Source organism: Gymnodraco acuticeps, unplaced genomic scaffold (assembly GCF_902827175.1).
Source record: "Gymnodraco acuticeps unplaced genomic scaffold, fGymAcu1.1, whole genome shotgun sequence".
Classification (NCBI taxonomy): Eukaryota; Metazoa; Chordata; class Actinopteri; order Perciformes; family Bathydraconidae; genus Gymnodraco; species Gymnodraco acuticeps.
In genome coordinates, this window is record NW_022991513.1 from 1,610,696 (window position 1) to 1,637,443 (window position 26,748).

The 26,748-nt window shown below is 42.7% G+C and overlaps 2 protein-coding genes across 5 annotated transcripts in view; one reads left to right on the forward strand and one right to left on the reverse strand.

Moving 5' to 3' along the window:
* Positions 1-7,024, forward strand: part of myo1ea (myosin IEa) — a 48,726-nt gene extending 41,702 nt beyond the window's left edge. Inside the window, exons 24-29 of one of the 2 annotated variants that reach the window (XM_034196962.1) lie at positions 2,064-2,221; positions 2,648-2,728; positions 2,816-3,020; positions 3,935-3,970; positions 5,017-5,186; positions 5,503-7,024. In XM_034196962.1, coding sequence (XP_034052853.1) covers positions 2,064-2,221; positions 2,648-2,728; positions 2,816-3,020; positions 3,935-3,970; positions 5,017-5,186; positions 5,503-5,579 — 727 coding nt within the window. In that variant the 3' untranslated portion in view covers positions 5,580-7,024. The remainder of the gene's footprint in view (positions 1-2,063; positions 2,222-2,647; positions 2,729-2,815; positions 3,021-3,934; positions 3,971-5,016; positions 5,187-5,502) is intronic. The other variant, XM_034196963.1, reaches the window with a different exon arrangement.
* Positions 7,025-15,961: 8,937 nt separating this feature from the next.
* Positions 15,962-26,748, reverse strand: part of rnf111 (ring finger protein 111) — a 33,406-nt gene continuing 22,619 nt past the window's right edge. For 2 of the 3 annotated variants that reach the window (XM_034197003.1, XM_034197004.1), the window contains 9 exons: positions 25,338-25,587; positions 22,555-22,918; positions 22,344-22,469; positions 21,689-21,806; positions 20,521-20,601; positions 19,294-19,389; positions 18,979-19,065; positions 18,440-18,546; positions 15,962-17,517 (listed from right to left, as the gene is read on the reverse strand). In XM_034197003.1, the coding sequence (XP_034052894.1) occupies positions 17,400-17,517; positions 18,440-18,546; positions 18,979-19,065; positions 19,294-19,389; positions 20,521-20,601; positions 21,689-21,806; positions 22,344-22,469; positions 22,555-22,918; positions 25,338-25,587 (1,347 nt within the window). In that variant the 3' untranslated portion in view covers positions 15,962-17,399. The remainder of the gene's footprint in view (positions 17,518-18,439; positions 18,547-18,978; positions 19,066-19,293; positions 19,390-20,520; positions 20,602-21,688; positions 21,807-22,343; positions 22,470-22,554; positions 22,919-25,337; positions 25,588-26,748) is intronic. The other variant, XM_034197005.1, reaches the window with a different exon arrangement.

The window sequence follows — 26,748 nt, forward strand, 5'->3', positions numbered from 1 at the left end:
AAACAAAGATAAAACTGAGGTAATGGTTTTTGGAGCCAAGGCAGAACGTATAAAAGTTAGCGCTGAGCTTCAGTCTGCAATGTTCAAAACAACAGATAGAGCCAGAAATCTAGGTGTAGTCATGGACTCTGACCTGAGTTTCAACAGTCACATTAAAACAGTTACTAAATCAGCCTACTATCACCTAAAGAATATATCTAGGATTAAAAGACTAATGTCACAGCAGGATTTGGAAAAACTTGTCCATGCTTTTATCTTCAGTAGACTCGATTACTGCAATGGTGTCTTCACAGGTCTCACTAAAAAATCTATTAGAAAGCTGCAGCTGATTCAGAACGCTGCTGCTCGAGTCCTCACTAACCCCCAAAACACACCAGGAGCGTCTGCGTCGCATTACGGCCGCGCCGCGGCGGTCGTAAGGATCGCGGCCACTCTAGTCAATGGGTGCTATTACACCACACGCGCCGTGTTACGGCTCAGAAGCGTCCCAGAAGCGGCTCGGCGCAGCGCTTCTCTAAAATTAGGATGAATCCTATTTTTGCCGCGGCGCAGCCGTAAGGTAAACTCCTCCCCCCATCCCCCGTAATCTTTCAAGTAGGAGAATACATGCCAGCGTTCTCCTCCGGTTTACAGGCACTGTAAATGATATATATATATAGAATAATTATGATGATGAATGCATATTTTTTTACCACTAAAATACAGCAACACATCTTTGATTCATGTCGTTTATAACTGGAATATTACAATTATTATTAACTGTGTCTGTAGTCTACAACACAACAAAATAGGAAATAACAACAATAAACACGATTTAAACAGACACAAACATAAACCATTTAACTACGTATAGCCTACTTACTTGTAGAAGTACAAATGTCCAGGAAATATTCCAAAATCAACAACAACTGCGAGGCTGCACACACGACGCTCCGCTTCCTCAACGTTTTGAAACGCGTCTGGTGTGTGTTGTCGCAGGAGGAGGTCGCAGCGTGGCGCAGCCGCAACGTAACACGGCGCAGACGCTCCTGGTGTGTTTTGGGGGTAAGAAAGTGGATCACATCACTCCTGTTCTGAAGTCTTTACACTGGCTTCCTGTGTGTCAAATAATTGATTTCAAAATACTGCTGCTGGTTTATAAAGCACTGAATGGTTTAGGCCCAAAATACATTTCTGACCTCCTGCTAAATGATGAACCATCCAGATCTCTCAGGTCTTCAGGGACTGGTCAGCTTTCTGTCCCCAGAGTCAGAACTAAACATGGAGAAGCAGCGTTTAGTTATTATGCTCCAAATATCTGGAACAAACTCCCAGAAACCTGCAGGTCCGCTGCAACTCTGACTACTTTTAAATCCAGACTAAAGACTTTTCTTTTTGCCGCTGCTTTTAATTGAACTATTCACATCTTAAACTGCACTGTAACTTTTATCCATGTATTTTTTCTTTTAATGTTTCTTTTATTATCTTTTCTTTTTAATGACTGATTTCAAAAGCCATTTTCTTAATGTCTTTCGTTTTTTGTAAAGCACTTTGAATTGCCTTGTGTTGAAAGGTTCTATATAAATAAACTTGCCTTTCCTTGCCTTGCCTAAAGAGGGATTCTAGGAACTGAATGGGACACATCTTCTTTGTGTTTGTTTATTCACACCTCTTGAGTCTGAGTTTAACTGAATTATTTAGGCTTTAAATCAGACTAGTGCTGAATCTTACTTGTGAATAAGTCAGTGTGTCACTTAAATCTTGAACCAGGGTTAGACTCAAAACTCAGAAAATAAACTCTGACATTTAAGATTTAACACCCATTCTGGGAGGTAAAAGTATTTTTGTACAAATCTGTGGTGTGTCATCATCAATCAGTGATCCACTAGTAGTCTTTTTTTTAATATATTGTGTATATATATTCTATCCTGATGTGCCTCAATGTTTAGAACAATATGAAGCCTGCATCAGAAAAGAATAATCAGACAAACATTTTTGAAAAATTTAAATAATGCAGTCACTGGAAATTGAAGGGAGGGCAATTGTAGCTTAAACTTTTCACAACTGTATTGTGTGTCCCTCAGACTGGAGATGAAGTTGAAGAAGGAGAACTGGGGCTTCCTGAGCGGGGGCGGCTCCCGGCAGGTCTTGTTTGTCGGGGGTCAGGGAGACATGCCTGTCCTGAATCCTTCCAGCAAATCTCTGCAGGTCAGCATCGGCCCGGGACTTCCAAAGAACACACGTGAGTATTAACAGACATGAATGACCTGATCTCACTATGAGCTGTGATATCCTTTACCTGAAGTGTGGACTAAGGTCACTCAATGAACTGGAGTCACGAACCTAACATGGTCAGAAAAACTAACCAAGATCTCTAACTCCAATGACTCACCCTTGGATATAAGCCCTAAAACCTCATACACTTGTGAGCAGTTGGTCTCGGCAAAGTATTTGAAGACAGCAGAGACATCCTAGTGTTTAGAATAAAAACCTAAAGAAGTATTCAACCTATATATTCAACCTTATTTTGATTAATGATTCTCATTACTCTTGGTACTATAAATCTGTAAATGTTCACATGGAAAAAGCATAACTTTACCTGTGAATTTTAAAACCATTTCAACACAGCCTTTTTTTATCTCTCGTTCTTCATTTCTTTTGTCCTCAGGCCCCACCAGGAAGACCTTCTCTCAGGTCCGCTCCAGAGCTCACCAGCACACCCCCTCGAGGTCCGCACCGGGGCCTCCAGGTACACGTTCACAATAACCAGGTCACAGGGTTTGAACATTTTCTTCTTACACCCATGTGATCTCTAAAACAATCTCTTTTTTTGTAGTTGCTCAACAGAATGGTGGCCATAAAAACAGTAACCATGCAGCCAATCAGAGGAACTCGCAGCACCACGGCCAGCGGCATCCTGCGCCCGGCAACCCAACACGGCCCTTCCTGCCTAGCAACGGCAGCCAGCTGAAGGAGAGAGGAGGCAGCCAGCAGCCGCCCAACCTCGACTGTCTGAAAGTCCCCGATCAAGGAGCTGCAGGGTGAGGAACTCACACCAACACAGTCAATTAAAACACATACAAGTACATACAGGAGTAGACGATATAAAAATCATATGTCACGAACAAAGACTTGCCGGAGGAGTTATTCATTAATAATAATAATAATAATAGCTTGGATTTATATAGCGCCTTTCATGAGGCCCAAGGTCGCTTCAATTGATATCAGTCAACACTTCATACTGAATAGGTTAATCGTTATCCATTTTAGTTTTATCCTGGTAAATCGTTATTGTCTGTTTGGTGCACAGATTGTCCTCATTTCTTACTTTGCCATATTCAATAAAAGTTCACAGTTTTGTAAGAATCTGTCTGCAGGTAAATGGCTTCTTTGGAGCTGTTTTCTTTTATTATTTTAAGAAAGATTCTTCCTATTTAACAGAATCACATGTTAGTGTCATTGTTCACATCTTACTGCCTATAAATAGAATAGCTCAGTCACCATACAAAAAGAAATAAAAGGGTGTAATTGAGGTAATAAAATCCAGTTTTTCTGCACAATAACTGAGTTGCTTAGCTCTTAGGTGTTGCAGTTTAAACTTTGGCCTGAAAAGTGTTAATGAGTCTTTTCTATTTCCATTACCATGAATTTGACAAGTATGACTCACACATTTAAGTACTGAGACCCCTTTAACAGCTGGACACATGCTACTAATTATTATTATTCAGCTTCATTGGACTTATGGCATTTAGTTCACACTTAAAGGCCTCTTCCATTATGTACCTACATTCCTGTTTCTGCTCTGTATAAATACATGTCTTCACACATTTAGGCAGTGTGATGCAATGTCACATACACACACACTTTTTATATGCCAAAGGTACCTTGGATACACACTCGTACCCCTTGTTCTTATTGAAAATTGCCATAATTTGGATGATTTATTCTTTTTTAGCAATGGAGACAGACGACCAACTTCCAATGGAGGAATGTGAGTTTAAGAGTTTGCAGTGTTTGGGTGGTGGTTTAGGACGAGAGAAGCTCTCAGCAGCAGGACATGTTGATGCTTCTCCTCTTGTACGTTTTGTCTTGTAACCGTGAAAAAGGAAAAGTTCAAACTCACTAAAGGAGCTGTAGTTTGCAACTAATATATTTGTTTCTCTGCTGCTTCTGAATTTCATTGATGACAAATGGGTATTCTTAGCAAGTCATGTTAATATGATAGATCCTTCATTTGTGCAATGAAAGATAATTCTTTTAATGAAGGAATCCCCCTCTTTATTAAAGAGATGAACAACACTTTTTGATGTACTGTTCCTTAAAGGGAAGCTTACATATTTTACTCAGTAAATGCATATATTGCATTTGTATAAACTACCTTGCCACTTCATCTATTCTGAATGGTTTGATCCAGAGTTGGTTGTACAGTTGAGTTAATTTGGCATTGAGTTGAAAACTAATTTGAAAACAGAATATACAACCATGAATGAATAAAGCCAAGAAACAGAAAACACCAATTTAAACAACTACTGACTTTGGATCAACTCTCTCTGCTCTTAAATGCTTCCTGAAACGTTTTTGTTTTGTTTTTCTTGGTTCATTGTAAAACCTAAAGTGTGTCCTCAATCACCATCTTGTGGCTGATTTGTGAACAGCAACAGCTTGTTATATTAAAGCAGGAAGTATTATCCACACTAACATATACAGTACTTGTCCAGAGAATATACAGCTAATGTCTCGTGACAATTAAATAACACCTTTGTTTTTAAGCTTGAACGCAATGTGGTTCTGACAGCCGTGCAAAAATCGAATTAGTATCTAAATGTTATACGTAACAAGATGGTGATTATGCAAACGTAGTATTTTTGAGAAGTGCTATAAGAGTGATATGTCATAAAACCACCTCACCTACAAACAGCTGCTTCTGACTGAGCTTCACAGCCTACAGCAGCACAGTCCTCTGAATGCACTATATCTCCCTCCTGCTGATGTTGACAGTCGTGTGGTTTCCCTCTTTTCTTTCTCATGATGTCTCAGGGCCCACAGACCCTCAGCCAGCAGGCCTGCTCCAGGGGGGGGGCGACCCAAACCTGCCCCCAAACCCAAACCGCAGGTGCCCCAGTGCAAAGCTCTGTACGCCTACGACGCTCAGGACACAGACGAGCTCAGCTTCAATGCTGACGACCTCATCGACATCATCAAAGAGGGTAAGATGGCTTAAACGTTTTGTGAGATCTCAGTCAAATGTTTAAGATTCAAGTTGTATTGTCATATGCACAAAGCTACAGTGTAGAAATGGCAATGAAATTATTCTGAACTGAGCTCCTCCAACAATGCAACATATATAATAAAATGCAAAAATAAAAAGTAGTGCAAAAAGCCTATACAATAAAATATGGGATGTGTACAAGAACAGAATATTAAATTAAATAATGTAAATGAAGACAAAATTAAACACGGTTGATTGTGGTGATAATTGTTAGCTTGATATGGGAAACTAATGTATTCATCTTTGTTGTTTAGATGCTTCCGGGTGGTGGATAGGACGACTTCGTGGAAAGCAGGGTCTTTTCCCCAACAACTACGTCACAAAGGTCTAAGAGCTGCAGGTTTACAGCTCGAGGAGGAGAGTTTGTTTCCCGCTGACCCTCTCAGAGAACGGGACGGAGCTCACGGTCAGAGAGAGAAGCACTGCGAGACTCACTGAGGAGAAAAACTTCTTCCTCTGCTGCCTTCTCACAAATGAATGTAACTCCCGGTTACACCACCAGACCAAAGGACCAGCTTGAAATGAGGCTCTGCTTTTAAAGACAAGAAGACTGTGTGGGGTCTGTTTTCCTCCATAGTCCCTCTGAGTACTGATCAAAACTATTTATTGTATTTATAGCTTTCTGTGTTCTTCTTACTGTCATTTATATCTTGCTGAGGATTTGAGCTCAAACTATTTTTGAAGCGTTAGAATGAAGTATGCTTAATCTGTGGGACCAGGCTGTAATTTTTACTCTCAGATGAAGGTTTGATTGCGGAGAGGTGATCGTCTCGGTGGCAAAACGGAAGCTACTGCTGCTTTACTAGGAATATTTATTTTGGTGAAAAACTGTAACTACTTACAGGGAACGGCTTTTCAGAAAATCATCACACTGTGTTTTTAATGATTTTTAATTCCAAAGCAATAACACTTTTAATGTTTTTCGTTCCGCAAATTCATTTAGAAGGCCATACCCCCGGAGAACCAGCTACATCTTACATTTTTAGTTGTTTTTTCTATTACACCAGTATATTTTAGACACAGTAGATGTATACTGACCCATGAGCATGCGGTCTGTGGTGTATTAGCACTTATTGGTACAGGTACTACCTTGGACACAGACATCTTCACTTGTTTCTGCCACAGCTGGTAAGTCTATGAAGGACGGGTTGCAAAGCAAGCTGAGTTACAAGAATCATTTGTTTACATGAAATGATAAAAACAGGCATTTTGGATCTGATTCTGTATATGTGTTCATATTTGATTAATACGCCTGTTGTTGGTTAGATTTTAAATTAATTGTTTTGTATTTTCTCTGAAGGATCTTAGTATTCTGAATTTCCTCTGCTTTTGATACTCACAGGGCTGCTTTATTTACAGTTCAGCTTCACATAATGGTTATCACAAATAGGGTGAATGGATTTTTGTTTGTGCAAAAGGTTTTTTTTAGGTGAAAGGAATGTGTTGACATTTTTCCGCGCACTACAAAGAGTTCATTTTTGCTCTGCTTTACTGTTTCTGCACATATTTGCACTGCTGTTGCATTACTTACACATTCCTATGTATTTTTTTAATCAAATAACCACATTATGCTCTCGTCAGTTAAAAAAAACAAAAAACAGCTGGGACTTCTGTTATAGATTTTATGCATCATGAAATATAGTTTGATCTGGGATGGTTGAAAACATCCTTGTGCAATACAAAACAGTAGATGCATCTTTTAATAAAGCATGTAATGTTGTATATTTAACTGCTTTGTTTTGTTTTATTATCAGAAATAAACATTGATCAACTGGATGTGTATGCTTATTATCATATTACTATACTCACCTGCCATCAGGACTGCAGGCCGAGGCTTTAAAATACTGAAATCTGTTGTTAAGGGTACTCACAGACCAGATCCCTCAAAACATTAGTTGTTTCGTGCCAAGCTTTTGCTAATCTGGTTTTATTTCCACATGTATTAGATTAATTTCATTGTTAAAAATATATAGTTTTGTTAAATGTCATTGTTAACGAGAAACAGTGCCAGAGTTTTCTTACATGATTGGTCAGAAACCTTTTTCAACCTTTTCAGGAATAAAGTTCTGGTGTGAAAAAAAAATCACAAAGTACTGAATTGTGTTTTATTTATGATTAATTTCTAATTAATTTCCTTTTTTTATATTACCGGTAAATATAAAAACCAAAACAATAATATCATAGACATTGTAGGTCACTAAACCCCCAATAAAAATATGACATCTTATTGACATTAAACACTTCTTAATGGAAGGCATTTTGAAATCCCCCAGTGGTAAAAACAGGTAAACAGTAATCAACTGATTTGAAGGACACTGGCCTTTCATTGCTATAATTAAAATCATTTAACACCTGTGATATTTCTGATGAGGGAAGTCTGTCTGATGTTTGCACCCGTCTGCAGGTCCATCTAAAGCAGGGGTGGGGAACCTCCGGCCCCCGGGCCGTATACGGCCCGCGAGACCATTTGGTGTGGCCCTCGAGGTAATTTATAAACACACGCAAAAAAGAAAAAAATTAAAGAAATCTAGACCGCAAAATAATTAAACCAGTGAGTGCCTGTTTTTCCTGGCCAAGGTCAGGGTCCTTGAACACAACACAAGCCTAACGTGTCATCACGTGGTATATGTCTCGTCTGACAGGGGTGTAGTTCTGACGGAGAGCACCAGGCGCTGATCAGAACGCCGCTCCGCTCCTGCACTTCCAAAAATTGCAGTACCCATAAGGAGCCGTACACATGCTGCAGTTCTCATTCATAACACTCCGTTCGATGTCTCACTATGGGATGCGCCTCATCGCGGAGCAAACAGAAGCATCAATCTCATTACGCCAATCCTGATTGGCTGGTGATCTTGACGTCAGCGTCAGGGAATTCACCCCCTATAAGTAGCTTGCGCCACGACGCATGCGTCATTCAAACACCTCTTATCGCTTCAGAGCACATCTCTATAGTAGCCGGACAAGCTTAACGGTCCACAGACTGAACCCAAATATAACCATTTCGGTCGACGGGCGCTCGCCGGCTACTCCTTCTGCTTCGCAAGAAGACGGTAATACTAACGCCAGTTAGTATTAAAATCGACCTCGCCGTTTCTTTCCCCGGAAAGTAAGGTAAGGTTTTGATTTTTCTCAAGCTAGCTACGCACCTGTTGCTAGCTAGCTTCCCCTTACTACCGACACCACGATAGCGAGGACGCTTTTCTTTTTCTCTCTCACGGAGGAGAAAAGGATTAGAAGTATATTGACACACCAGTCAATATTCTTTGAGAACAAAGGACCCACACCGTCCCTTTTTCTCCGGATTAAGGACGGGTTGGTAACACTTTTTCTCTCAACGACGTACCTGTTATGAGCGGGTCCTCTCCACGCCACGAGGCGAACAAGATGGACGCCTCTCCCCCTCACACCAGAGGAGTCAGGGACTCGGAGGCTCGGTCATGCGGCTGCGGGTTGAAGATAGCAGGCACAAACTCACACCAGGTCTGCTCGTCCTGCCTCGGGCTGGAACACGCCCAGGAGGCTATCTACAACCCCGGCTCGTGCGGGCATTGTGCCCGTTTCACCCGAAAGAGCCTCCACCGACGGCTAGCACAGGACTCCCTCATGTCCACTGATTCGCCGTTTGGCAATCAAGACACGGGGGGTCCGCCGCAGAGACTGAGCCCCTCACTGTGTCGGTCTGGGGCTCACTAACAGCGGCAGCTGCGGAACCGGGATCCCACGCCGTGTCAGGCCGGGACCCGGTGGCGGCAAGAGACGCGGGTACGGAGCCCCACGCCTCACCAGGCGGGAGCTCCCGGCGAGGCCCGCGGAGGATGTCCTGGAATTAGACTACATGGAAGACGAAGAGGACACCTCTGAGTTCCTCCTGTCTGATACGGATGAGCAAGAAGAAGATATCTTCATGTCATCGGCTCAAACGGCAAAGACGGGAGCGATGGCTGCTCTCCCGGGCGATAGCACACCAGCTTCGCCCTGTCTGAGCATGGACCTGCAGGCCGCGTGTCAGCGCGCTGCGTCCAGGCTAGACATCCCGTGGCCCGAAATGGCCAAGGAGACCGCCAGGTCCCGTTACGAGGGGAAACATTCTCCCCAAGCAACGAGGACAAGGAGGCAACTCCTCCCGGTCTTCCCGGAGATGTTGGATGAGGTGTCGGTCTCGTGGAGGGACCGACCCTTTAGCAACAAGGCCCCAATCCAGGGTGCCTCCTCCCTAGACTGCGACGGTATGGAGAGGCTCGGCCTGCTCCGCATACCGCCGATGGAACTGCTGGTGGCAGCCCACCTCCTACCGAGGATGGGCCCGTCACCAAGCAGGAACCCCACGCTGCCAGCGAAGGTGGACCGTTTCCAGTCGACCATGACTGAACGGTCCTACAGAGCCGCAGCGTTGTCCGCCAGGGCTCTGAACGTTTCCTCACTGCTAACCGCATACCAAGCGGAGCTCTGTGAGGATATGTCGAGTAATCCTGGACCGGCCGTTCTGGACGAGTTGGCCGCGGTCACAGACATTTGTCTCCGTGTCCAATGCTGCGCCGTCCAGGCCACGGGCAAAACAATGGGGATCATGGTGGTGCAGGAAAGAGCTAGATGGCTCAACCTCACCAACCTCCCAGACCGGGAAAAGGAGGATGTGCTTGACATGCCCATCGTTCCCGAGGGGATTTTCGGCTCCGCTCTTGCCTCTATGCAGAGGAGATGCGAGTCGAAAAAGAAGGAGGACGAGGCACTCCACCTCTGCCTCCCTCGAAGGGCCCAGCCGCTGCCTTCACAGTGGCAGCCCTTCGTCCAAGCTGCCCCGAACCCTGCTCGGTTAAAAATACCGAAAACGCAGAGGTCGCAGTCCGCCCCGAGTCCCCAGCCCAGGCAGGGGACGAGGGCGAGCTGGCCTAGAAAATCTCCGGTTCCGGCTGCAGCCAGGCGCAGCCAACCCAGAATTTCGGCCAGCAGTCGAGGAAGAAGAAGCGAGCGGCGTGATAGCCCCTCCTTCTCCCCTCTGTGACAGAGCTGGAAGTCTACGGTTCCCCAGCTCTAAATGTGTTCGGACCGCCGCCTCGAGAGATGCCTCAACACCATCCTCAAGTCCGCATAAACACATGTCACACACTTATTGATTTTTCTGTCATAAAACATTTTCCGCTGACGCATCCAGGCTTCGAGCCAAGGGCGCAGCTCGAAAAAATGAAAAGAAAAAAAACAATAAACAGTCCGTCAACTGTTCCCCTTCTGAGAGCAGCTACGGCCTTTCTCAAAGGGCGGACAATTGACGGGTCTGTGAAGGCACCACCGTCACGCGCATGCGCAGTGCCGGCTGGGGCTGTAAAGGCACCACCGTCACGCGCATGCGCAGTGCCGGCTGGGGTCGTGAAGGCACCACCGTCACGCACATGCGCAGTGCCGGCTGGAGCTGTAAAGGCACCACCGTCACGCGCATGCGCAGTGCCGGCTGGGGTCGTGACGGCACCACCGTCACGCGCATGCGCAGTGCCGGCTGGAGCTGTAAAGGCACCACCGTCACGCGCATGCGCAGTGCCGGCTGGGGTTGTGAAAGCAGCACCGTCACGCGCATGCGCAGTGCCGGCTGGAGCCGTAAGGGCACCACCGCCACACGCATGCGCTGTGTCGGTGGGGATTGTCGAAATGGGGCACCACAGTGCTAAGACACTGGAGGGCCCCATAACACAACAAATAGAGACTCAGAGGGGAAGAGACGTGACATCTCAGCTGGCTCTAAGGAGCATACAGCGGGAGATGCTCACGACATCTGCTTGGGTTTCTCAAGACAGTTACACGGAGCTACAGACTCCAAGTCACCGTCACCCCCCCTCGCTTCTCGGGCATTCTGCATTCGCAGGCCCGAGGAGAGTCAGCCCATATTCTGGAGAGAGAGATTCTCTCACAGGGCTATATCTATTTTACCCGCCGAGCAGTCAGGGCGGCTTCTATTCCAAGTACTTCCTCGTTCCCAAACGGGGAGGGAACGGAATTCGGCCAATACTTGATTTGAGGGCTCTGAACAAATATCTAAAAAGATATAAGTTCAGAATGCTCACTCACACATCCGACTGGGACGCTTACACATGAGGGAGTTTCAGCGCTGGGTGGCCGCCCTAAAACTAAACCCGAGAGTGATGGTTACTGTGAAATGCGTAATGGCACTGCGCCACTGGCTGCACCCGACTTTTCTAGTACGAGGTGTGCCTATGGGTGCTGTCCTTTCACGGAAAGTGGTCACCACGGACGCATGTCTGACAGGTTGGGGAGGTATTTATGAAGGTCGCCCGGTGAGGGGTCTCTGGAGCAGAGACCTCCAGCGGGCGCACATAAATTACCTGGAGCTTTTAGCAGTGTTTCTCACCCTAAAACGCTTTCTGCCTTTCCTCAGGGGACATCACATCCTCGTGAGGACAGACAATACGACCACAATATCGTATATTAGCCGCCAAGGGGGTTTGCGTTCTCTCCAGTTACACACACTGGCGCGCAAACTGATCCTATGGAGCGGTAGACGTCTCCTCTCTCTGAGAGCAACGCACGTACCGGGAGTGATGAACCTCGGGGCAGATCTACTGTCCAGAGGTATACCACTTTATGCAGACTGGACTCTACATCCAAGGATTGTGAGCCAGCTGTGGGTGCGTTACGGCAGAGCCGCGGTGGATCTGTTCGCATCGAAAGACAACGCTCAGTGTCAGCTGTTCTTTTCGATGCGCGATCTAAATGCACCGTTAGGCGTGGATGCACTCGCGCACGATTGGCCCCCGGGCCTTCTGTACGCGTTCCCACCCCTGGCTCTGATACCCCCAACTCTGACCAGAGTGAGAGAGCAACGCCACACACTTATCCTGATAGCTCCGCACTGGCCAGCTATGTACTGGCTAGCGGAGATATATCAGCTGCTGTGCGGGCAGCCATGGCAGCTCCCACTACCCAGAGACATACTGTCCCAAGCGGGGGGGGGGGGGCGATCTTTCACCCACACCCAGAGCGCTTGGCTCTATGGGCCTGGCCCGTGAGTGGTACAATCTGAATACAGTGTGACATGAAGCTGACCCTGGCAGCTGCCAAGCGAGCCAGTGCTACTCATGAGCTATCTGTACAGTCTTCATGCACTCAGTTCGCCCCAGGGCAAACAGAGTGTGGTTGAAGCCCAACCCTGCCTTTATCTTAAGGCGGTTGGTTCAGGTACCACATTTGACATTGAGGCATCCTCCCCGCCACTGTATTCCTCCGGGGAACAGCGGCCGGATTTGCCGTGTCCAGCCCGTGCTTACGCACGTACAGGGACAGATCAAGGGTGCTTCGTCATAATGACCAACCCCTTGTGTCCTGGGCTAACCCTTATAAGGGCAAGCCTGTTACTAAGCAACGGCTCTCCCACTGGTTTGTGGAAGCAATTGCTTTGGGGCCCATACGAGTCAGAGTTCGCAGGCACCCTCGGGTCCGCGAGCTCTTTCGACTCAGGGTCTGGCTGCATCCTGGGCTCTGTCCAGGATGTCTCCCATCCAAGACATTGGTGCAGCGGCGAGCTGGTCCTCGCCGCTCACTTTTGTCCGCCTCTTAACATGCTGGACGTTCTGCTCCCAGTGTGACTCAAGCAGTGCTGGGCACCTGGTTGAGTCAGAGCTCTACCTGTTAAGTTCTGGTTGGTTTGGTGATTTTCGAGATAAGCTCGTCTGACAATACGGGAGCTACAATTTCCCATAGTGAGACATCGAACGGAGTGTTATGAATGAGAACTATAGGTTACTTACGTAACCCCAGTTCTCAGAGTAACATGAAGTGAGATGTCTCACCAGACGGCCCTCCTTGCTATGGTGAAGCGAGAAGAGGTGCTTATTTTGAATGACGCATGCGTCGTGGCGCAAGCTACTTATAGGGGGTGAATTCCCTGACGCTGACGTCAAGATCACCAGCCAATCAGGATTGGCGTAATGAGATTGATGCTTCTGTTTGCTCCGCGATGAGGCGCATCCCATAGTGAGACATCTCACTTCATGTTACTCTGAGAACTGGGCTTACGTAAGTAACCTATAGTTTTTGCGTGGCTGTGTTTTAGTTGTAAGCCCAGTGGCGATCTGTCATACTGATCATACAGTCAATAACTTTGTTGTTATTAGCATCTGGTTAGCTAGCTATGCTAACGAATATAAGAAGCTTTTTCTACAACCAGTGAGGTAAAGGCACATCTTTATATGATCATTATAGTTATAAAACAAATAAGAGAATAAAGTAAACAGGTATAAAATACTATATGACAGTAAAAAAAAGTTGTTATTAATAAACAAGAATACAGTTTGAAAGGAGAGTGATTTGTAAAATACCCATAAAGAAAAAGAAAATCTGCTTCCAGTTCTGTTTCATCTGGGTGTTGAGAGATGTATCCATAGATCTCCTAATGTTGCTCTCAAAGTGCACCAGATTGATGCTTTTAACTTCAACATTTAAAAAAACAAATCTTCCCGGGGGAGCATGCCCCCCGGACCCCCCCTAGAGGAGGTTAGGTCCCCCCCCCACTTAAATCATGTTCACAGGAGTCTAAATACATTTGCACACATCTTGTGTCCATATCTTTCTGTTTTGGTGGTCATGCCACAACCGTGCACGTGCATGCGTGAGTCATGGCAAGATATCTGGATTAAGAGGTTGCTTTTTCTTTGCACAGCATGAAAGAAAGTTGAAATGAGTGGGCTGTGATTTTAGTATTTTTAAGCAGAGATCAATAATTTGTACGGCCGTCGGAGGATGTTGAAAACATTGAAATGGCCCTTGAGAGGAAAAAGGTTCCCCACCCCTGATCTAAAGGACCAGATCATTGGATTTGTATCTGTGGCAAGTACAGGTAGAGAAACCTTAAAGGTCACCTATTATGCAAAATCCACGTTGTCATGTCTTTTATACAGAGACATGTGTGTCCTCTGTGTAAAGAGATTCTGAATGTTTCAGGAAAAAATATTTGCTCACTTTTTGTCCTGATCCATTTATATAAAAACCTGTCTGAAAACGAGCTGATCAGATTATGGCCACTTTATGATGTCATAACAATTTGTTGGCTTGTGTAACCATTAGCCAATCACCAACCAAGGTAACCCACCCCCCCCCCCCCCCCCCCCCCCCCCCCTTATCACCTGCATCTCCTCCAAGAGCACCATTGTGTTCTTTCTAACCAAATATCTCTCAGAGGGGCGTGGGGAGTGGCACCTTATTTTCATCTAAAGTAACAGACAGAATCAACACTTGAAACAGGGCTGAAACAGAGGGGATTATGGGATGCTACAATGATCTGTTTGGTATTTCGAGCCAAACACCTCAGAGACATGTTTGTATATATACAAGACCTATAATAAAGTCATGAAAAATAGTATAATAGGGGACCTTTAACATTATAATTCCTCAGGCTTTATTTGTGTGTCTAGGCTGTATTTTTATTTTACTTCATTAATTGTCACATCCTTTATCCCTGATTTGAAGCAGAGTACTCAAAGTATATTTTGTGCTTCACTGGGAGTTGTATCTCCATCTTGTGGGTGCAGCAGGTACTGCTCTTTAAACTCCAGCTTTCATTTCCTCAGTCAGACTCCTAAAATCATTCTTGTCTTTGAACATCCGAGCTGGACTGTGGATGTGTATCGGCATTTCAACTTAAAACGACCTCATTGGGCCCATTTATGATTCAGTCCTTGAACTATACTTATATTGCCAGTGATAAGAGTGCTTCAGATTAAATGAAACAATTGAACTGTTGTCTTTGACCTTAATTAGATTTTATGCAATCAATCAGTTTTGTTGTAGCTACATATTTGATTTTTATCAGCCATACTGTAAATCACAAGAGGAAAACAGATTAGCCGTTTTAAGGCCTACAAATGTATATATATTTAAAGGGGGATTGTATTAATTGTGTAGAGGGTAACTGGCATCCCCAATCAATTAGCAAAACAAAAAAATAAATGCTATTTATTGTAAGTGATAAAAAGTCATTCTATTTTTAATATAGGTTTTGGATTACCCTATGATTCACACGAGATTCACAGTCTCCAGGATAAATGGAAGGAGTTGCAAGATGATCGACCCCAAAAGCATTTCAAAACAAAGAAAGGTTCCTAATAGTTGTGCTTTTTTAAATACTTAATTATGGATACAAAAAAAATCTTCTTCAGGACTGTGAGGAACATTTGTTGACATTGCTTTGTTAATTTATATGTGACCCAATTACTAATCTAAGGCCTGGATGGTGAAGATGTTACGTAATACATATCAATTTACATTTAGACCTGAGACTTCATTGAATTGTTTAGAATAAGTCAATTAACATGTAAGGATTAACCTTAGTGATGAAAACTTTGACCAAAAGAGCAATTTACCAACTTTTATGTCTGTTTTTGTGCATTTACATATTACATATCAATAATCATTTCAAACTGGAGCAAAATATATACAAGTAATGACATCGTGTAATCTACAAATAATACAAAAAGAGAATATAGGATATAAAATAGTTTTCTATGTCAACAAGATGTTGTCTACCCAGACTGTGAATGTGTTTGAAAGGGACAGAATCTGAGCATTTACAGTACGTTCTTGAGAAGATGTGTAAAAGATGTGACTCTTTTAAACTCAATATTACATTTGAACAGTGTTATCCTTTCATGAAAGACCCAACATTCACTCAAACATCTGATTTTCAAAGAGGACATAAAGGAAAAGACCAAATTAAGAGTTATCCAAGTTTATTAATATTATCTTTTAAAACTAATATAAATCCCACAGAATATGATCCTGGTGCCTTTAAGTCAACGAATGCATGGATACCTGCTTTACTGCATTTCAACACTCCATTCAAAATATCGTTTTTTACCTTTTTTAATATTCATCAGAGTGGAAATACATGGCCTCAGCGCACGTCATATTCACAACTACTCTCCTACCTTTTTCTCTCTTGTGCAAGTCTATGCGAGTGAGTTAGTCAACAGTATTAGTGTGTTTTTCTTTCAGCAGCAGCCAAAATGGGCACCGCTGCTCAACTACAGAGAGACAAAAGGGAGGGTGGATAAAACGGTTTTGAAGTGTGAGAACAAACAGTAAATATTTATCCCGAATTGAGCTGTGTATTTCACACACACACACACACACACACACACACACACACACACACACACGCACACACACACACACAGGAACTCAATGCCACTGCCAGTATGAAATTGACAAAATGATCCCAGGTTGCAGGCTCATGTGAAATGTCTTGCACACATTTAGACCTGAGATCATCTTACAGAAACCTTACTAACCATCACAGGCCTGTCTGCGGGGCGCAACCCCCGAAATATGAAGAAAAAACTCAGAGCAGGACCCAACACTCGCTCAGTTTATGAAGAACAGTCGAGAGAGGCAGGTGACATTTTCCTTTTCCTCTAAAATACGTCAGGCGGTGATAACGGTGTCTTTAGTCAAATGAAGTGCTGGAGGGAGGTGTGATCGTAGCAAAGCATGTGCATATTCTGGGAGGTGAGGTGAACATTGAAGTTTATTTCCACTCTAGAAATACTGGGTGTGCACTAATACAGCAGCTGATCTGTTAACATATTTCCCTAGTTAGGAATGTCTTGATTTACTTAAAAAACATCTTTCACTAACAATCCACATCTTCTAAACATAAACTAATCAATACAATGATTGGTAAAATGAATCCTGCAATGTTTGTTTTTTTAAAACTGGATGGTGACATTGTATTCTAGTAAAGCAAGGCATTAGGTTTACAGAAATGCATCTTTACTAGAGCAGCTATCCTCACCTGCGAGTTGTTAGGCCGTGTTAAGCCCACGTTATATGTGCAAAGAAATGCATTGCAAGGAAACATGCAGAGAAACAAAACAAAGAATGACACTTGAGGAAACAATCAAAAGCTACATAAAAGCTTTATAAATACAATAAAATCTTAAACCCTTAATGGAGAAGTCTAGCTGTTGTAGTAATATGTGGTAGCTGGCACTCTAGGCTCAATGCTTTTTCGTCAGGTGTTTTTTTATTTTCTCGTAGAAGAGCTGCGCAGGTAATTCATGCCATCTTTGGTTGACTGCAGTACTGAAGAGAAAAATTAATATGATCTCAAAATAAATTTTCAACAAAAGGGTTTGTTAGAAAAACAGCATCAACTCTCAGCAGACAGCTGCGCCTCAATGTCCACTCTGCAGATGGGGCACTTCTTATTGGTGAGGAGCCACTGATCCACACACAGCTGGTGGAAGAGGTGCATACATGGTAGGCGTCTGGGGGGGGACACAGAGGCAAACATTAAAATCCAACTAACAAATACAGTCTGTGTAGCCTTAGCTTATTCCTGTGTGTCCAGAAACGTTTGCAGAAATGCAGGAATAGCATCGCTCCGCTTGGGTTAAAACATGTGCTGAATGTACCAAGGACTGTTTATCGAAATAAACTGACTTTTTGTAAAATCGCAAACATTATCCTTAAAAATGTTTTCTTTGAAAACCTTTCAAATGTACACATAAACCTGGAATATTCTTTATTCTTCACATACTGCTGCCCTCTGCTCTTTATTCTGTCTGCACTTTTAGTAAGAAGAAATTATGAACAAAAGTAAACTTTAAAAAACAAACTTTACTAGATAGAGAAGTTGAGCAATTATGATACCATTTATAATTCAAACAAAGGATGAACTATATCAGAAATGTGTGAACCTAATATCATTTTTTGCTGAAAGTTGATTAATGATTTAATTTAAAAGGAATTTTAAATCCAAAATAATGTTTTACCTAAAAAATAACAACTTAAGAAAACTGCAGGTTTGGAAATGTGTACCTAAAATCCTTCAAATGCTATTTTTGACGACTGTCGTCAACTTAGTAGAACAGTTGTTTTTTTTAAGATGCAAAATGTGAAGATCATCCCTTCCTCTAAAACCAACAGAGGGCAGAAAATCCTTGAGAGAAAAAACCTGAGCGAGTGCCAAAAATCAGCTCCATGAAGCCGGTAATTTTAGGGCACTCTGGGGTTTTCTGTTTATTGCTATACCTTTGGGTCTAAAAAAAAAAACATTTCTCGAGAGATTGTGGCTGAATGGAACAACTACACCTGCCATCCCACATGTCACACCCCTAAAAGCGTAATTAAACACTCAAAACCATGAGGAAAAAAAATGGCACAAACACCCAGGAGGGAGCTGTTTACCTGACGTCCTCCCCCTCCTCCAGTATTGACAAACAGATGGTGCATTTTTCTTCTGTGTCTTCTTCATCTGCCCCTTCTTCTTCGTCTTGCTTAATAAGCAGCTTTCTCTGTTTGGGGGAGACATTTGGAAAGTTGACTTTTGATGTTCAGCATCGATAAGGAAAGCTGTCTCAGCAGAATCATCACATATCATTAATAATCCTATCATTCCAGTCTCTTTTTCACATATAAAACGGCTCAACTTAAACACTGTGTAAAATGACAAGTATATTTGAAGTTTGTATATAAATAAACTATTGTCTATTATGGGTAACTGTTTAGAACAAAAATGTCAAACAAACCATTGCCTTTGGGGACAGAGAGAATGGTCATTTTGTCCTGAAAACTGAAATATCTATCTATGCTACACAAATTAAACAATACCCAAATCAAAGTTAATCTAGAGCCGAATTCCCTGGCCCTCCCAAGACTCAAGCTAACATCTACAGCACATGTGAGCAGAGACATGTTTCCAAATTGAATTGTTTATTTTTTCTCACCGATTCTGGGGTTGCGAGCATATTTTTCCCAATAGATGCCCAGGCTTCAGGGGTTAACTCTGGGTCAATGTCTCTCTCCAACACCTTCTGTATTGGGTGGCAGGGGTGTTAGATCGATTGTTCAGATACATTTGGAAATCTCTAAGGAAAACTTTTTCCTCAACAATGTCTTCACAGCGGCAATCTAGAAACACAGACCACCGCGCACTCTGTCCCAGAATAAACTGTAACAGACACATGCATGACTATTCACAGTATCTACAAAATCCAATAAACAACACACACAATGCTACACACACTCTGATCAGCGCTCACCTTCTTGTACTTGTGTGGGTAAGTGCACCTCTCTATGGTTCCCTGAGATGCTCCTCGGTTCACAGTCCCCAATCTTTCCTCTAAATGCAGCAGGTCCTGAAGGAGGATAATAAACACAATGTTTTAGAATGATGAAGAAAGGTTTCTTGGCTCTGTAACGGATACAATTCCTCTTACTGTGCACAAAAGAGCAGAAAACCTGAATAATCCGTTCAGATTTAGCGGTTGAACCCTGTGACTCTGAGTTAGATTTGTCTGGGGTTCAGTCTCTTGCTGAGGGAAACATCATATCACTGACAAGATGATCAAACATCGATCTGCTGTGCCTGAGTTACAGCTGACTCAAATCGAGTTAAACGACATTAAAAACTTTAGCAATTGATGGAGAACAGCTTAGTGGACCTAGAGCAGTGGTCGCCAACCAGTCGATATGGAAGTAAAACAAGAATAGTTTAAAAGGGGAATGATTTGTAAAATATCCATAAAGAAAAAGAAAATCTGTTTACAGTTCTGCTTCATATGGGTGCTGAGAGAGGTATCCATAGATCTCTTCATGTTGCTCTCAAAGTGCACCAGATTGATGCTTTCAACTTCAATATTTAAAAAAAAAAATCTTCCCGGGGAGCATCCCCCCGGACCCCCCTAGAGAGGGTGAGGACCTAGAGGAGCAGAGGACACCCCTAGAGGAGGTGAGGTCCGCCCTCCACTCATAAAAAATAGCACTTTACCCCTGCCTATATGCCGTGAGCTGATTATGGAGCCTTCATTGTAACAGTAATTCAGATGCAATTAGCCTATAAAAGGCCTCAAATTGGAAGCACTGTCTGGGCCGTCTTTTTCACTCAATTCTGCAATAGGTAGATCTCGCCTTTCACCTAGGCCGAGGTCGGTGATCTTGGGCTTAAAAAGGTTGGTGACCACTGACCTAGAGTTACAATATTTTTTGTCAAGACATTAAACCTTTTCTCAGAATTTACTCAAACTATGGTATTTTATCCCACTTTTCCAGCTATGTCTGTTTATTTTTGAATAAAAACAGAATTAAGTGTAAACTGTTATGATGTGTCCTCATTTAAACATTATTCTGATCAGTCTTGCAATTATTTTTAAGTTGATATTGGCGATTGCAGTGATTAATTGAACAATAACAAATGTACTCTTTATTGTCCGAGTTGTGTCGGGACTGAGAAAAACAAAATAAGCCACTGTGAAATAAACAGTCCTCACCTCATAGGTTCTTCCAAAGCCAGTCATTCTAGATGAGATGTACCGAATGTGCGGGTAGGTCACTTCAGATATGCCAGTGTGCTGCGAGGGATGAAAAGAAAACCATTTCATGTTTCACTTTGTTTTGTTCAAGATGACAAAGAATAATCTCAGCATGTTCCTCTCATAAATTAAGGCTTTAAGTCTTTCTGAATCAGATGGCTTCTATAGATTTTTTCCATTCTATATTTTGTAGAACTTATTATTATTTCATATCCTGCTGTTTGTTCATGATAATGCATGTGAGTCATAATGTGGCTGAGTCATGTGACTTTGAGCTATGCTGTATTTATGTGCATGTGCATGTTTTAACTGGCATCTTCTCACAGAATACAGTTAAACCTACATTTTTTAAATAATGGAACCACTTGTGCCCACAACCTTGATATAGTATACACTTTAAGTTTGTAAGGCATTAGGGTTTTCAAGCAGATAAAGTGCACCATTAGCATTTATTCCTTTATACTACAGCTTGTCGCTAACTGTCTCTGCAGTTTGGTGTCCAGCTCTAAGAGTGCACAAGAGCAGTTGTTGGCCTAAAAACAGTTCTAAAAATGAAGTTGAGGGTTATCAAGATTGTTTATTTGGAAGCAAAAATAAAGAGGCACATGGCACATCTGTAATCATGAAGGTCGAAGATGTATATCAATTCAAACGAATGAACTCTGGCCCAGAACGTTCAAAATTCACTTGCATATCTTTTGGTTCTACTTGTATAGCCACTAATTCTGAGCATTCCGGCTGTGATTAAGTTGAATAGACTCAAATCATTTAGAAAACCTAAATGCATCTGCTCTTTCATTGATGCTGCAGACGAGAACTGTGCTGAAAGACAACTAATGTTCAGATGTTTGACGGTGACCAAGTGAAAAGAAAGAAAATCAGGAAACTGTCGTCTGCACAGGATCCGTCTCAAGGCCTGTGGATTTGTTGAGTGTGCACTTGAAATGCCTGATGAGCTGCTATTAATTGCTAATGCATTATTCATGTGGTTCACCAAACCATCCTTGAAATAACTGATGTTATAAATAAGGGTCCAACACTATTAATCTAAGCCAGACTTCATTTAGAAGTGATTCTTTCTTATTTATGCTAATGTATGCATGTGTGCTGAGGGTGTCTCCCTCACCATGAAGGGGATGGGGAAGTGGTGCAGTCTGGGGGGAGGGTGGTAGTGGGGCAGGTGGGAGTGCAGGTGCCCTGAAGGGTAAGGGGCCACAGTCACTCCAGCCTCGATGCCAAGCTCCCTGTGGATGAACACATGATAAGCGATCAGTCAACATTACATCAAATAGCACATCTGAAAAGATTCATCATTTGTATACAGAACGACTCAGTATCCAGCTATGGTTTGTGGTCGAGACATATTACATCTGGAGGGACTTTCTTTTCATAATGAAGACAGAAGAGGTGTGTCTGATAAGGTGTGGGACCTCAAAAGGCTCTCAGAGTAATGACTACTGTGTGGTGTTGAGTGTAAAACCCTTTGCTGTGTATATTTCTTCAAAATGATTTTATAATATGCGTGTACACTTTTTTTTTCTTAAATAAATGTTTGAATTTAATAACATTGTGGTTATTTTGATTATCCAGGATATGCGTTGTACATTTATGGTTTCATATTTAGTTTGTTCTGATTACAGCTCTCAAAAAATTAAATAAAACAATGTTATTAAAAAAAACTAAAAATGTACGTTTATCTGGAGTGGCTATTCAAAATGTGGAATAGTTGATAAACATTCAACTAAAACCATCTGCTAACCCTCCCGGCCTCGGACACTGACCATGCTGTTCTCTGCTCCGGCTGGCGGGGGTGGGAAGACATAGTTTGAGGAACATGGATGTGGTGTCCATGGCCGTAGTTGGGGTGCATCCTGTGAGGGTGGGGGGGCGGGCGCTCGTGTGCTCGTCTGCGGGGAAAGGAAGATACAGGGTTTAATATATATGACCAGGAAGAGTCAATCCTGGGGGTGGGAGGGCTATAGCGGTACTCACGTAGGGTGCTGCATCATCCTGCGCCTCTGGACCTCCATCCTCTGCAGCATCTCGTGCTGATGGAGCCGCTGCACCGAGGCCCCCAGCGCCGGCATGTGGTGCGGCAGGGCCTGGTGGTCCGCAGGCAGGTGCTGGGCCAGGGGGGCACTGGAACTAGAGAGGTGGTGGGTGGACAGAGGAGGGGGAGGGGCAGGGGGCACAGCGTGGCCTGAAGGGTGGGATGGCAGTGGCGGATGAAAGGTGACAGTGTGGGGAATGACATAATCCCCTTGTGTAGGGGCCTGCGGTGTGAGTTGGGGGTTCCCATGGGAATGAGGGCAGGCGGAGGGGGGCTGATGATGCAGCGAGCGTGCTAGAGAGCCATCTGGGTGTGAGGAAAGAGAGAGGGAAAACATGAAGTAACACACTTTTAGAACAACACATTAGATATCCTGTTTTTTGTTATTGTAACAAATGCCATGGAAAGATCAAATCTAACAATGCGGGAGTCTTGAGCAACGGTTTTATCCAAATGCAACGCAACTTCAAACCTTATTTGGTGAAAATTGGCAGAAGAAAAGGCATCTTGCTCTTATAGGTAAAGCAACTTTTTCACCTCAGTAAAGTATAAAACCTTGTGTGACATATTGTTTCTGTTGTTAGCCCCACGTCCATTTGTTCTTACTGAAGCCTACATATTTTCAAAACTAGTCACAGGATATAAACTAGGTGCATACGGCATTGACTTTGGTAAACTACGGTTGCCGAGTTCCATTAACCAGTTTAACCACCATAACCACCAACATCAATTGACCAGGTAACGTGTGCAGACAAAAAGGTTCATTGATGGGGGGGGGGGGGGGGGGGGTCAGGGTTTTGCTATACAGGAAATACACAAGGCTTATGGGATCAGTCATAATAAAATGTAGAATGTAACCAAAGTTATCCTTTATAACAATTACAAAAACGTCATCAGTAAAATGTGGGGGAAACGGTTCTCCGTCTGTAATTTGCACCAGCAGACAAACATCTCAGCTCATCGTGTCGAAGGTGATTATTCTGTAGCATTTTATATTGTTTCTGTTCATGAAGACTATCTCTGTTCTCTGGACACACGAAACGTTCCCCACTGAGTCATCCAATAAATAAATATTCATATATTCTTTTGTTTTAGATCTCCTTGGTGCAGACTTCCTTTACTGCTTGTCCAGGCAGAGGTTCAACCGTTCAATGAGGAGAAAGGGAAGGCCTGAGAGAGGTGAGCGTGGGCACCAGCAGCAGAGACTAACTCTTTACTACATCCCCACCAGAGAGCCTTTTCACACCGCTTCACTTTCCATATTGAGCTATTCTGAGTAGAACGAGCAATTAACTACTTCTGCCTGGTACAGTTCCCACAGCACTTGGCACATTAACCACCAGGCTCTGTTAATTACTATTAGAATTAGGTTTTAGCAGGGGAACTGTCTGCCAATTTTCACAAATGCTATGGCACCACAGAAGAGCTCAGTTTACAGATGCAATAGCTTAAACCGTGAAAGTCCAACAGAAATCAAGTTGCATTTAATTTGCCTGCTACATCACATGCTCTGTGAATCCACGTTCCTGTACTCTCCTTTGAGTAATTAATCATATATATTTTTATTAAATGGTGGCGCTTCCTAGGTCGGAATTAATAGGAGACCGTGGATGCGGTCGTACAGACTTATTGGAGAGTCAGTTACATTTCGTGTATGCTAAGGAGAGGTGCTTTAATGCTTCCTTTCTTATATTCTTTACCTAGGAAATGAGGAAATTCCATCTCAAGATGTCTTGCTGCAGCAATAGTTACATTGAGGTACAATTCAGCCTTTAACAACAACAACTGCCCGCTTTGGTTAATTGCACAATTTGGATAATCTAACAACATCCTTCTCAGGAGGTGTGATTTTAATGTACCCTTCCTTTAAATGTCTAGCATTGTGTTTGACACTGTGTTTAAACATCTGTCGTAGCTCAATCATGCACTGCAGTCGGGATCTATTAGCACAGTGGCTGTCATTTCTTAAGTCCCTAAGAAATGTCCTTCACATCTTTCTTTGACCTCATGACGTTTTCTTTCAACATCAAGGAAAAGCATGTTTAGTAAAAGATCAGGGTTCATACACTTTTTCACCAATGACTTTTCCATGACCTTTACCTAATTTTCCATGACCAAAACGATTACTCTTTCTCAGCGGTACCACTGAAAATGGTTTATTTTAACATGGAACAGGAAAATAAGGTCTGAAACATGTTGTGCCTATCTAAAACAAATCAAAATAGTAGACTTACTAGCTTCTACACGCTAAAGCAACTAAAATCTCTCACCCGCAAAATACCTCGTCAGTTAAATGCCACTTTATTACTATACGATATAGTATTTATTATCATTATAGTATTACTATTTTGGCGATTAGATAAAATATAAATTATATTTGATCATTTCCATGACTTTTCCAAAACTTTGGGAAAAATATTGTTTTCCATCACTTTTCTAGGGCCTGGAATTAGCATTTTGAATTTCCATGACTTTTCAGGTTTTTAATGACCGTAAGAACCCTGAAAGATATTGATTGTAATTTGAACTACTCGTCTGGTGCCCTATTTCAATTTAGCAGATGGTTACACTGAGCCAGACGCCACTTATCAACACTTTTTGTTGATTGTTGACAGCATGTTTTATAACAAAAAAAGCAGACTAAATGTGATTTCAGTGATTATAAAAGACACAAACTGATGGTGAATGTGTGGTTTCCTGAACTGCATGAGGGTGCTTCACTCACAGGGGTGCATGTAATGTCTGCAGGGCTGGGGCTGTGTCGGAGGCTGGGGCTGCGCCACCATGGGGGGGCCGAACGAGTCCACCGCAGCGGGCTGGCTGGACCCAGGTGCAGCCTGGGAAACGAAAGCAGGAGGCCGTGAGGTGGAGCCCGGGCAGCACGGGTCAAAGGCCGAGGTGCTGCCATGGAAACTAGCGCCGTTGTTCCCACCGGTCCGAACACTGCTGTTGCTCAGGTCCACCGGCAGATTTTGCTGTGGAGGCAAGGAAGAGATTTTATGTTAAGATGAGGGGCATGCTTCACCTGAAGAATACTAAACGATTCATATACAATTCAAGTCAAGTCACAATTGACATGGACACCAAAGCGGGATATTGGGTTGTGTTTCTCAAAAATGTAACCGGTTTTAAGTCTTTGCTTTTATGCTGCAATGGCCCGTTTCACATGGGAATCATAAAAAATAAAAAACAAGCGTGTTCATATCATATAGTAAAGAGACAGACCAGAGAAACACTAGCTTAAGAGAACTTAAAGAACAACTTGCAGGTTTTTTATTTTTTTTTTACTAGATTTATGCTTAACCTTGCCTGAAAATTACAATTAAAAAAGTGAATGCAGGATTTGATATGTTTTACAACACATAAGGGCAATAATTCATAGTGGAAAAGAGCCGTTTTGAGCTCTGCTGCTAAAAACTACTTTTTTTTAACGTCATACGTCAAACGCGTCATATTACGTCACATGGGGGAGCAACTTTCTCGGACTCCTTCTCTGCCCAATCCGCGGTAGTAGTTTGTAGTTGGTTTGAGCGGTTGTGATTTAGTGAGCTGGTATTTTTTCGGTAATTTTACATTGCATTTCACCATTTTTAATGATGGTGAGCTGGAGTTTGTGCAGGTTGCACAAACTCAAGCCTGTCAGTGTCAGGACATCAAGTCCACAGTTTCCCTAACAGGAAAAGGACCGGAGCTAGCTTTCCTTCCTGGGTGCGTTGTGCGAGGTGCATCCACCTCCCTGCAGCACATACTCTCCACAGCTGAGGCCTATCAAACAAAACCTTTACCAGGAAACCGATTTACATATATATATATATATATATATATCTAGAGATATCTAGATATATATATAGATATCTAGAGATATCTAGATCTATATATAGATATCTAGATCTATAGATATCTAGAGATATCTAGATCTATATATAGATATCTATATATATATATATATATATATCTATATATATATAGATATCTATATATATATATAATAGAGATAGATATAAGATATAATCTATATATAGTATCATATATATATCTATATATAATATAATATATCTATATATATATCTATATATCTCTATATAGTAGATATTATATATATATATATATATATAGATATCTAAGAGAATATCTAG